Source organism: Podarcis erhardii (genome assembly GCF_964252035.2).
Source record: "Podarcis erhardii genome assembly, chromosome: 1".
NCBI lineage: Eukaryota > Metazoa > Chordata > Lepidosauria > Squamata > Lacertidae > Podarcis > Podarcis erhardii.
Window position 1 is genome coordinate 3,593,142 of NC_138497.1, and position 12,619 is coordinate 3,605,760.

At 50.0% G+C, this 12,619-nt stretch overlaps 1 protein-coding gene across 50 annotated transcripts; it reads left to right on the forward strand.

The window, feature by feature from the left end:
• Positions 1–8,735: 8,735 nt before the first annotated feature.
• Positions 8,736–12,030, forward strand: LOC309349653 (uncharacterized protein). 50 transcript variants are annotated; one of them, XM_081875945.1, is made up of 5 exons: positions 8,736–9,870; positions 9,919–10,650; positions 10,687–10,739; positions 10,776–10,920; positions 10,969–12,030. In XM_081875945.1, the coding sequence occupies exons 1-5, from the start codon at positions 9,052–9,054 to the stop codon at positions 11,881–11,883; spliced, it is 2,664 nt and encodes an 887-aa protein (XP_081732071.1). In that variant the 5' UTR covers positions 8,736–9,051; the 3' UTR covers positions 11,884–12,030. The 50 variants fall into 50 exon arrangements, with proteins under 50 accessions (XP_081732071.1, XP_081732077.1, XP_081732087.1 ...); XM_081875951.1 differs by having other exon boundaries at positions 10,723–10,739; XM_081875961.1 differs by having other exon boundaries at positions 9,919–10,584; positions 10,729–10,739.
• The last annotated feature ends 589 nt before the right edge of the window (positions 12,031–12,619 follow it).

The window sequence follows — 12,619 nt, forward strand, 5'->3', positions numbered from 1 at the left end:
CCAAATGCGGCCACACCATAAGATTTGTATAATGACATTATATTGACAGTTTTATCTTTGGTTCCTTTCCTAATGAACCGTAGCATGGAATTTACCTTTTCCACAGCTACTGCACATTGTACTTGCTGTCATCATCTAACCTCCCTGTAAACTTTTTGGAAACAAATTAGGATGAATATTCAATAAACAGTTTGTCTGGGAGTTACCCAATAACATTTGCAGTGCTACAGGTCCCCCGTGCTAGCTGTAGTAGAAATTATTATGAGGTGAATGCAAACGTGGCATTGTATTTTGTTAACATTTGGATAAAAGTGTACTAGAGGTTAGCAGCTGACGATCCCAGGGTTAAATCCAGGCACAGGCCCTGTGGATCCTGCAGTTGCCAACACAGGGACAAGTAGGGGTATGGAATGAGCAGTATTCATAGTATAAACAGCTGGGTTGATTGCCAGTTTGTTTCTTGGCCCAATTCACAGTGATCACAATGTTTAAAGCCACAAGTGACTCAGAATGCAAATATCTGAAAGACTGCCTCCTTCCCTACAGACCCTCTCAGGTGTTAAGATTGGCAGAAGGGTCTGCTTGGTAGTTTGGGTGGGACAGCTGCCTGGGAGCATGTTCTCTGTGATTAATAATAATAATAATAATAATTTATTTATAACCTGCCCATCTGGCTGGGTTTCCCCAGTGGTGGAATTCCCTCTCCATAGGTGTGTCCAGCCCTTTCATGTAGTTTTTATGGGATGTTGAAGATGCACATCTTTGACACATGAAATATGTATTTTAACACACACCCCCACACACACACACACCCCCGGACTATTCATTGTAATATGTTTTAGCTTTTTTATAATGTATTTTTTAACTGTTGTAACCCGTGCAGGGAACTAATGGTGAAGTGCAGGTAAGGAATCTAATAAATATTTGTGGAAAATTGCAGCCAAACATAACTATGTATGAGTCCTAGTTAGTGCAGGAAGGGGTTAAGACTACAGAGTTAGATTTGTAGACTCACTCCTCCTCTGATAAAGGGGAAGTGAAGTCTTTTCTTCCTGTCCTCTCTCTTCTTGCCTTCAGCCCCACTCACCTCACAGAGTGTTTGTTGTGGGAGAGGAAGGGAAAGGAGAATGTTAGCTGCTTTGAGACTCCTTAGGGTAGTGATAAAGCGGGATAGAATCATAGAGTTGGAAGAGACCACAAGGGCCATCAAGTCCAACCCCCTGCCAAGCAGGAAACACCATCAGAGCACTCATGACATGGTTGTCAAGCCTCTGCTTAAAGACCTCCAAAGAAGGAGACTCCACCACACTCCTTGGCAGCAAATTCCACTGTCGAACAGCTCTTACTAAATATTAAATCCAGACTCTTCTTCTATGAGGAAGGATGTGTCTTAGCTTTGATCCCAGCTTCGAGCATGGGTTGGAAGTTATCTTTCTGTTTTTTCTACCCAAGAGTATTCTGCCTGTGTTCTCCTTGGTGCTGCTACATTAAATGCATGAATCTGACCTTTGGAACATTTTGTAGTTAAAGCATTTTATGCTTACTGTGTGATCTGTTCATTGCAAGAGGGGTAGAAAGTGAGGCACACAGTTTGCAAGTGAACTAAACATGTTAAAAGAGTCTAACATCCTAGTTTCCTCCCATATGAATATAAAGATGTCATCAAATCACTCACGGGATGAGAGTCTTGGATGGGAGTCTTGGACTCCTTGGTCCTGTACTTGGCTCCAGTTTTTAAAGGGACATATACAGAGAATGCTGATGATGCAGGGAATAGACACTAAATACAGATGTGTACAATTACTGTTGCTCACCCAATGAGATTTATGGCAAAGCAGGGATGTAACCTGGAGTTTCCTGGTGTTAGTATTCACTAGCTCTTACTGTTACAGGATTTATAACTGGTGAAGTGGAATTTTGAGTTTACATCTGGGGCTTCCCCTACTGAGGTTTAGTTTGTAATGTTATTTCGTTTCTTATATCAGGATTAATTGTTTCATTTTTCTCAGGGCCAATGTGGTCTGAAGATGATGGAATGTAATTTGCCCTGCAGCCTCCCTCCCTCAGGTTAACTGTGCTACTGAGCCAAGTTTCAGATGTTGTTATTAATTTGGAAAAGCCTAAACAATTTATGGCCAGCTTATCTAAAATAATGTTAAAATAATGACTTATTCCATATAGACCTGCCTGTTCACTAAAATCTTTGGAGGTTGCCCTCAGCCTACAGAGGTCTGGCAAAGCCTACCGAGGTTTACTTCTTAGCAATTTGGAGAAGGGCCTTCTCTGCAGTGGGCCCCTGTTGAATGTGTGTTGAATGAGCTCCCCAATGACGTATAGCAGGCACCTAATGTGGTGAGCTTTCACCAGCTGTTTAAAACATATTTACCGTATTTACCCAGGCTTTTAACATAACTGTATTCAACTGTGACAAACTTGTACAGGAGGTAAATGTACATGATGGGTATTTTTGAAGATTTCCTGGATAGGAAAAGTATCAGTTCTAAAAATTACAGTATTACTGAAGGCATTGCTTTTATTTTTGAATATACTGTTGCATGTACTGCTTAATGTGATTAATTGCCAAAAGTTAATGTCAAATTGTGTGGGGATTAGCTGCAGGAAAAGCTTTGTCATGACTGATTAAAAAATGAGGAATAACTTTCCCATGCATATAGATAGATGAATAAAGTACAATGCAGGTATGCTAACACATCTAACAGAATTCTCTGGCATGAGGAAATGTCAACGCAGCCTTTGCAGTGTAGGACTCCCAAAGCTTAAACTTCCAACAAAGCCTTGCAGGCCACCTGCAGTCCTACACCAAGGTAGATCCCTGTCAGTGAGGTGTGCCATGAGGTCCTGGTACATGCTCCATAGCAACTTATTTTAAAAAAAAGTCCAGAGAGCTATGATTCCAGAACTTAATTTTGTGGAGTTTCAGATCTATGGATGAAGGTTGGTATACAAATTTAATAAATAAAATAAAAACACATGAAATATTTGTTATTTGGCAGCGAATCAGATTAACCAGGTATTGTTACCTGTGACTTCTTACCACAGTGTTTTCTTTTTTAAAAAACAAAATAACCCTGTGCATCAGGTCCTTGTGCGTTATAAATTGTGATGGTTCCCATTTTGGGTCCCTGCAAAACTGTTAGTTGCATTGGTGATTTTCTCTGGTGTTTCTCATCTCTTCAGTTCATTTGGGGCAATGTCTTTTTGTTGTTGTTGTTTGTTTGGGTGTCCTTATAAAATACACGGTCGTTTATTGCTTAATACTATGCCTACTTCTTTAGGCATAGTATTAAGCCACAAACTTTCTGACATTGAAATTGAAACACATACACATGGAAAAGAGAGACCACTGTTGTTGTTAGATGTGTACAGTACTGTGTATTGAATGCTGATCCCAGGCAAGCCCTGCCTGAAACCATCTGACCTTCAAGCCTCATATCAGTCACGCCGTGGCCTAGGGACAAAAACACCAGCTTTTCTTTGACTGACCACTGTTCAGCAACGTGGTCCATCAACAGGGTGACCAACCCTCCAATCCCTAAACCAGCTGAGCAAGCTTAACACCACACTTTAAGAGTTCCATTTATGGAAATAGTTATTAGTTACCTCCTCCTAAAGTTAGTTTCCATAGAAAGCAAATTGTAGTCCAGCCTATTAGAACAGCCAAAGGCTTAGTTTCTGTGCCTGAATGGCAACCACAAAGAAGTCTGTGCCCAGTTCTAGAGCCCTGGAGTAATGCCTTCTTATCGTATGAATGGCTGGAGCAGAAAAGGCAGTGATGTCACAGACCTGCTACTGAAGCTTCTAGAACAAAGGCAGTTGGAGTGAGAACATGAAGACCACTACAGGGGGAGAGTTGGTGACCACCTAATCCAGGGCTGTTGTTTTGTCATAAGGGCCATGATTCCAGCCGGCTGTAAATAGAAAACAAGAAACAAAAAAAGTCTGCCACCCATCCAGACAATGACGCCATCTACATACAAGTTGCAGCCCTGATGAAAAGAATAAAACAACCCCCGTGAAGTGGGATCAGACAAGGTAGCTCTCATGTTTCCTTTATAGCTTTTTAAACTAAAGGTGGAGATTGGCAAGAGGTAGATACTTGGCTTGCCAAATCTGCACCTGTGGACCTCAAGTGTCTACTGTAGCAGTTTGTAAGTGAAAGGAAGAATGGATGACTCTGAACCTGCATTTGACCAAGTAATCCCTGGAAATGAAGAAATGCTAGGTGCTGAGGAACAGAATTGCAATGAGATGTGCCAACCAGAGAGTGAAACATCTTTTAGGAAACAATCCCGCAGCAGCAGCCCTCACATCCTAGGCCAGGAACAGGCTATTAGTTTACTTGAAGAGACAGAGCAACCTGTTGTGCAAGACTCCAGATATGAGAAACTGGAATCTCGGCGTAGCAGTCAGCAGTCCATTCATGGCCAGAATCCGCAGAGCAGAAAATCTTCCCAAGGTAAGGCCTTAGACAAAACTGAATTAATGGATGAACGGTGTTGGATCAGCGAAAAAACAGGCATAAAAATGATATCTGGCAGTCAGCAAACTAGTTTTGTTTGGGGCCCAGAAACACTTGAAGAAATTCTGCGTCCTTTTCATGAGGCTGCAATAAGCAGGGCTGCTTACGCAAATACAAAAGTAGAACCACCAGTAGCTCAAGACTCTCACCACAGTATTCAACAACCAGAGGGGCAAGAATCAAGGCGAGCTAGTCAACAGCTGATAGCGCAAGATTCTCACCACAGTATTCAACAACCAGAGGGGCAAGAATCAAGACGGGCTAGTCAACTACCTATAGCAAACGAGTCTCGCCACAGTATTCCACAAGTGGCAGAGAGAAAGGAATCAATAGAAGGTAGGCAACAGAATGCAGTACACGAATCTCGCTGCAGCATTCAGCAGCCAGAGGGAAAGGAATCAAGGCAAACTAGTCAACAGGCTTTAGCAGAAGAATCTTATTACATTACTCAACAGCCAAAAGAGCAGGAGTCCAAGACTGGCAACCAGCTGCCAAAAAGACAGGGGTCCTACCAAATGCCAGAAGATAAAAGAATAAAGAGACTGAAAAAAATGCACAGAAATATAACTGACCAGGCACAGCAGACAGATAGTGCAGAATCTCTGAAAAGAGAACTGTTTGAAAAGAGTCTACAGACAGATAGCCGTGGCAGTTCAGCAATTAGTGCAACAAGTGAATTGCAAGGTTCCCGCCATGGCAGCCGCCAGTCTAACTTGCAAACAATTGATCAGGAGAGTTTTCCAGTTCAGTTACAAGATCCCTCTTCGGGCAACCAGCCCTCTGAAGCACCAGGGATTTACCATGGCAGCCTCCCACATGAACTTTCCTCCAATGGCACCAAGCAATTTGATGTTCAAGACCTCCACCGTGGCAGTCTTCCAGCTCATTTACAACATGAGGTACAAGAATTCCGCAGATGTAGCCTCCCTCTGGAATTGCTAGATTCCCTCCGCAATAGCAAGCAGGCTGAAATTCAAGAGTTCCGTTATAGCAATATCCTCACTGCAGTGGAAGATCTCGGGGAAACTCCTCTGGAGGCTGAGGAAGAGAATTTTCAGAGCAGTCCCCCACTTGAACTGGAAGTATGCCCCCAACCTAATCAACAGGATATTGAGCAGGACTCCCAGCATGACAACCAAAAGCCCCAAGAGACAGAATGCAAGGTGGATCGTGAAACTGAGACCGAGGGGCCCACTTCTTTGGATAGTAAGACAGCACCACTGAAGCAAAAGGCCTCATTTGCTCAGCAAACATATAGTATCATTTCAGTTGAGGAATCTACCTGGCTAAACAGAAGATCTGGCAAATTAATAAGAAACCTCAGTCAGCAGACTGATTGCAGTTGGCTCCAGGCTAATAGAGAGAAAGAAAAGAAGCTTGGTGATCAAGAAATGATGACAAGTTGTGAAACTGGGGTTCAAAAATCAACCTGCCCCAAGTCTGAAGAAGAAGTACAAGCACCTGCCTGGAAGGATATTGAGAAGCCTATGGAAGATGACCCCTGGCTGGTCAGAAAACAGTCTGCTGTACCTCAGAAAGACAGTGAAGTGTTAATGGGACTCAAATCTCGAAGAGGCAGTGAAATGCCAGAGTACTTGAGGAGCACTGGACAGCCCAGCATGCCTGAGAATTGGAGGGACGCTGCTGCTCTAGAAATCCCAAAGGACAGTGAACAGCCCGAGTTCACTGGACCCGAGAAGACAGGTAATCTGTCCGCTGTGCCTGAGTTGCTGCAGAGCAGTAAACAGCTCTTCATGCTTGACTCACAGAGGGGTAGCCAACAGTCCCTTGTGCTGGAATCCAAGCTGGATAGTGACCAGCCTGCTGTGCCCAAGTCCTGGATGGGCAGTGAAGAGCCTGTTATGCCTGAGCCTGAGAAACACAGCCAACCACCTACTGCAGCAGTATCCTGGAGGGGAAGTGAGCAGCCCTTTGTGCCTGAGTCCCGGAAACCCAGTGAACTCCGCACCCTGCCTGAGACTCAGAAAGACAGCCAGCCACCTAGTGCAGCAGTGTCCCGGAGGGGAACTGAGCAGCCCTTTGTGCCTGAGTCCCGGAAGCAAAGTGAAATCCGCACCCTGCCTGAATCTCAGAAAGACAGCCAACCACCTAGTGCAGCAGTGTCCCGGAGGGGAACTGAGCAGCCCTTTGTGCCTGAGTCCCGGAAGCAAAGTGAACTCTGCACCCTGCCTGAGTCTCAGAAAGACAGCCAACCACCTAGTGCAGCAGTGTCCCGGAGGGGAACTGAGCAGCCCTTTGTGCCTGAGTCCCGGAAGCAAAGTGAACTCCGCACCCTGCCTGAATCTCAGAAAGACAGCCAACCACCTACTGCAGCAGTGTCCCGGAGGGGAAGTGAGCAGCCCTTTGTGCCTGAGTCCCGGAAACCCAGTGAACTCCGCACCCTGCCTGAGACTCAGAAAGACAGCCAGCCACCTAGTGCAGCAGTGTCCCGGAGGGGAACTGAGCAGCCCTTTGTGCCTGAGTCCCGGAAGCAAAGTGAAATCCGCACCCTGCCTGAATCTCAGAAAGACAGCCAACCACCTACTGCAGCAGTGTCCCGGAGGGGAACTGAGCAGCCCTTTGTGCCTGAGTCCCGGAAGCAAAGTGAACTCTGCACCCTGCCTGAGTCTCAGAAAGACAGCCAACCACCTAGTGCAGCAGTGTCCCGGAGGGGAACTGAGCAGCCCTTTGTGCCTGAGTCCCGGAAGCAAAGTGAACTCCGCACCCTGCCTGAATCTCAGAAAGACAGCCAACCACCTAGTGCAGCAGTGTCCCGGAGGGGAAGTGAGCAGCCCTTTGTGCCTGAGTCCCGGAAACCCAGTGAACTCCGCACCCTGCCTGAGACTCAGAAAGACAGCCAGCCACCTAGTGCAGCAGTGTCCCGGAGGGGAACTGAGCAGCCCTTTGTGCCTGAGTCCCGGAAACCCAGTGAACTCCGCACCCTGCCTGAGACTCAGAAAGACAGCCAGCCACCTACTGCAGCAGTGTCCCGGAGGGGAAGTGAGCAGCCCTTTGTGCCTGAGTCCCGGAAACCCAGTGAACTCTGCACCCTGCCTGAGTCTCAGAAAGACAGCCAACCACCTAGTGCAGCAGTGTCCCGGAGGGGAAGTGAGCAGCCCTTTGTGCCTGAGTCCCGGAAACCCAGTGAACTCCGCTCCCTGCCTGAGACTCAGAAAGACAGCCAGCCACCTAGTGCAGCAGTGTCCCGGAGGGGAACTGAGCAGCCCTTTGTGCCTGAGTCCCGGAAGCAAAGTGAACTCCGCACCCTGCCTGAATCTCAGAAAGACAGCCAACCACCTACTGCAGCAGTGTCCCGGAGGGAAAGTGAGCAGCCCTTTGTGCCTGAGTCCCGGAAACCCAGTGAACTCCGCACCCTGCCTGAGACTCAGAAAGACAGCCAGCCACCTAGTGCAGCAGTGTCCCGGAGGGGAACTGAGCAGCCCTTTGTGCCTGAGTCCCGGAAACCCAGTGAACTCCGCACCCTGCCTGAATCTCAGAAAGACAGCCAACCACCTAGTGCAGCAGTGTCCCGGAGGGGAAGTGAGCAGCCCTTTGTGCCTGAGTCCCGGAAACCCAGTGAACTCCGCACCCTGCCTGAGACTCAGAAAGACAGCCAGCCACCTAGTGCAGCAGTGTCCCGGAGGGGAACTGAGCAGCCCTTTGTGCCTGAGTCCCGGAAACCCAGTGAACTCCGCACCCTGCCTGAGACTCAGAAAGACAGTCAGCCACCTACTGCAGCAGTGTCCCGGAGGGGAACTGAGCAGCCCTTTGTGCCTGAGTCCCGGAAACCCAGTGAACTCCGCACCCTGCCTGAGACTCAGAAAGACAGCCAGCCACCTACTGCAGCAGTGTCCCGGAGGGGAAGTGAGCAGCCCTTTGTGCCTGAGTCCCGGAAGCAAAGTGAACTCCGCACCCTGCCTGAATCTCAGAAAGACAGCCAACCACCTAGTGCAGCAGTGTCCCGGAGGGAAAGTGAGCAGCCCTTTGTGCCTGAGTCCCGGAAGCAAAGTGAACTCCGCACCCTGCCTGAATCTCAGAAAGACAGCCAGCCACCTACTGCAGCAGTGTCCCGGAGGGGAAGTGAGCAGCCCTTTGTGCCTGAGTCCCGGAAACCCAGTGAACTCCGCACCCTGCCTGAGACTCAGAAAGACAGCCAGCCACCTAGTGCAGCAGTGTCCCGGAGGGGAACTGAGCAGCCCTTTGTGCCTGAGTCCCGGAAGCAAAGTGAACTCTGCACCCTGCCTGAGTCTCAGAAAGACAGCCAACCACCTACTGCAGAAGTGTCCCGGAGGGGAAGTGAGCAGTCCGTTGTGCCTGAATCCCAAAGTGACAAATCACTTGGGACCAGAGCCAAGTTGGGTGCTGAAAAAGAGTCTGAAGTGCCAAGTGCTGCTGCAAGTGAGACAAGTCAAACAAAACGGAAAACTTCTTTTTCTGCAAAGGCTCAACAAACATATAGTATTATTTCCCTTGAGATAAATACTTGGATTAACAGAAAAACTGGCACATTAATGTCTTGTAGCAGTCAACAAACTGAGGGAAGCTGGCTTCAGGATTATATAGCAAAAAAACTAAGGCGTGCATCTAAAGGAAGTATGGATAGGAGTGCTGCACCTGAACCAAGTAAGCCTGGATCTGAGAGTGATGTAAAAGATGAAGTAGAGCAGGAGCTCACGTGTAAGAAAGAATTTCCAACTGAGAATAAGGGGGCAACAGCAGAGCTAATTGCAGCCCAAACCCTAATGTCTCCTGAAGAAGCAGAAGGAGAACTGTTGCAGCTTGAAAACAAACTTGCAGTGAGGAGCCAACAGAATGAGATGCCACCATCCCAGGGAGAGTGCATACAGGAGGATATGCCACAGTTCCAATGGGACAGCCAAAAGAGGGGGGTTCCAGAGCCAGATATGGTAGAGTCCCGGTGGGGCAGCCAGCAGGTGGTGGTGCAGGAATCCCAGCGGGGCAGCCAGCAGGCAGCGGTGCAAGAATCCAGACGGGGCAGCCAGCAGGCGGAGGTGCAGACGGAGGTGCAGGAGTCCCGACGGGGCAGCCAGCAGGCAGTGGTGCAAGAATCTAGACGGGGCAGCCAGCAGGCGGAGGTGCAGACGGAGGTGCAAGAATCCCGGCGGGGCAGCCAGCAGCCAGTGGTGCAAGAGTCCCGGCAGGGCAGCCAGCAGGCGGAGATGCAGGAGTCCCGGCGGGGCAGCCAGCAACCAGTGGTGCAGGAATCCCGGCGGCGCAGCCAGCAGGCAGAGGTGCAGACGGAGGTGCAAGAGTCCCGGCGGGGCAGCCAGCAGGCACAGATGCAAGAGTCCCGACGGGGCAGCCAGAAGGTGGAGGTGCAGACGGAGAAGCAGGAGTCCTGGTGGGGCAGCCAGCAGGCGGAGGTGCAAGAATCCAGACGGGGCAGCCAGCAGGCAGAGGTACAGACGGAGGTGCAGGAGTCCCGACGGGGCAGCCAGCAGGCAGTGGTGCAAGAATCTAGACGGGGCAGCCAGCAGGCAGAGGTGCAAACGGAGGTGCAGGAGTCCCGGCGGGGCAGCCAGCAGGCAGCGGTGCAAGAATCCAGACGGGGCAGCCAGCAGGCGGAGGTGCAGACGGAGAAGCAGGAGTCCTGGTGGGGCAGCCAGCAGGTGGAGGTGCAAGAATCCCGGCGGGGCAGCCAGCAGACGGAGGTGCAGGAGTCCCGACGGGGCAGTCAGCAGGCGGAGGTGCAGGAGTCCCGACGGGGCAGTCAGCAGGCGGAGGTGCAGGAGTCCCGGCGGGGCAGCCAGCAGACGGAGGTGCAGGAGTCCCGACGGGGCAGTCAGCAGGCGGAGGTGCAGGAGTCCCGACGGGGCAGTCAGCAGGCGGAGGTGCAGGAGTCCCGACGGGGCAGTCAGCAGGCAGTGGTGCAAGAATCTAGACGGGGCAGCCAGCAGGCAGAGGTGCAAACGGAGGTGCAGGAGTCCCGGCGGGGCAGCCAGCAGGCAGTGGTGCAAGAGTCCCGGCGGGGCAGCCAGCAGGCAGCGGTGCAAGAATCCAGATGGGGCAGCCAGCAGGCGGAGGTTCAGGAGTCCCGGCGGGGAAGCCAGCAGGCAGCGGTGCAAGAATCCAGACGGGGCAGCCAGCAGGTGATGGTGCAAGAGTCCCGGCGGGGCAGCCAGCAGGCGGTGGTGCAGGAATCCAGACGGGGCAGCCAGCAGGCAGAGGTGCAGACGGAGGTACAGGAGTCCCGGCGGGGCAGCCAGCAGGCAGTGGTGCAAGAGTCCCGGCGGGGCAGCCAGCAGGCAGCGGTTCAAGAATCCAGACGGGGCAGCCAGCAGGCAGCGGTTCAAGAATCCAGACGGGGCAGCCAGCAGGCAGTGGTGCAAGAGTCCCGGCGGGGAAGCCAGCAGGCAGCGGTGCAAGAGTCCCGGCGGGGAAGCCAGCAGACAGAGGTGCAGACGGAGGTGCAGGAGTCCCGGCGGGGCAGCCAGCAGGCAGTGGTTCAGGCGTCCCGACGGGGCAGCCAGCCGGCAGGGGTGTCACAGTCTAGACAGGGAAGCCTGCAGGGCAAAGAGCTGAAAATGGAGCAGGAATACAAAACCCAGCAGGTTTTGGGTGATGAATTTCATTTCAGTAACACCATATGGAATACGTTAGGAAATCCAACCCAGCAGCCTGATGAGTCTGCAAGCAAAGGAACACTTGGGAGCTTATCGTCATACACAGAAGGTGAAGATGCAGCTCAGCAGACATATAGCATAATTTCTCTAGAAGATGGAATCTGGCTGAACAGAAAAACTGGTAAGTTCCTGTTCAGTCATGGTCAGCAGACAAACAAAAGTTCACTTTGTGGTGTTAATGGAGGAGCTGTGGAAGATGGCAGCGATACAGTTGGAAGTACAAAACCATTGAAATCTGATGTGATGCGATCTGTAGGAAAATCTGGCGAAAACTCCTGCTCTAGCAGTGTACAATCTGAAAGTTGTTCATCAAGCATCAGCATTGTACAACCTTGGGAAGAAATGCAGGATCCTTATGAGAAAGTGATAAGCAACCACCAGAGCGCAACTACGCTGCTGAGCGTAGATACATATGTTGATCTGGATCATGAATCAAAGGTGACTTACAGTGTTGTTTCTGTGCCAGAAGGAAGCTGGATCAATATTAGAACTGGCAGGCTGGTGGTATCTCATACTCAGCAGACAGACGAGTCTTCCTTTCAAAAGCCTGGAACAGATGGTCAAGCAGCCCAGAGGCGAGATAGCTATTCACCTGAGCTGAGCCAATATGACCTGAGTGATAGGCAGATCAGTGAAGGTTCACAGCCAACCTACCTCAGTGATGAACCATATGAGGAACCTGCAATGCCTGGTGGATAGGAGGAGGGCCTTAAGAGATTGGAGACGTCTGAGAGTTAGTTGACCCTGCTGTGGGAGAGGACTATGGCATTTTGGAGAGCTATGGCTACAAGACCAAAAGTAAAGCTCCCAGGAAAACAGATGGCAGAATAAAAATGGGGAAACCTGTTTATTTTGTGCTTCATCTGCTTGAATGATATTTAATGATTTAATAGCACCCGTGGGGCTGATCCAACCACCACCTATCTATCCAGTTCAGGGGGTGGCCCTGGCTGTCAGCCTCCTCCTCCTCCTCCTCCTCCTCCTCCGACTCAGTGTTGCCCTTACAGAACTCGGCAGGGAAGAGAATGGGGACAAAACTAGAATTAGTTGGCTCTGGCTGCAACTGCTGTTGGTCTCCCTGCCTTCTGCCCCACCAGTGCCAGTGGGCACCAGCCACCACCGAATAGTGATATATCAGTTCCTCATTTGCTTGCCTCTATGCCATAAAGATAAGGCCGAGACTCCAGTCCTGTTTAAAGATAATAGATTCATCACTTGGTAGCTGTGGCTTCAGGTGATCAAACCCCACCAACAGAATGATTCTACTATCTCACATCACCTCCAACACAATCAGAGCTACCGGCTGACTAAAGTATTTTGACCGATCTGTCTTTAAGCAAATTAATGCATTCATGAATGAATTACATGTAAATAAATTTGCCTGTTACAAAAGGTCAATATAGGTGACTTTTTGAGATATTGAAGGAAGTGTGAG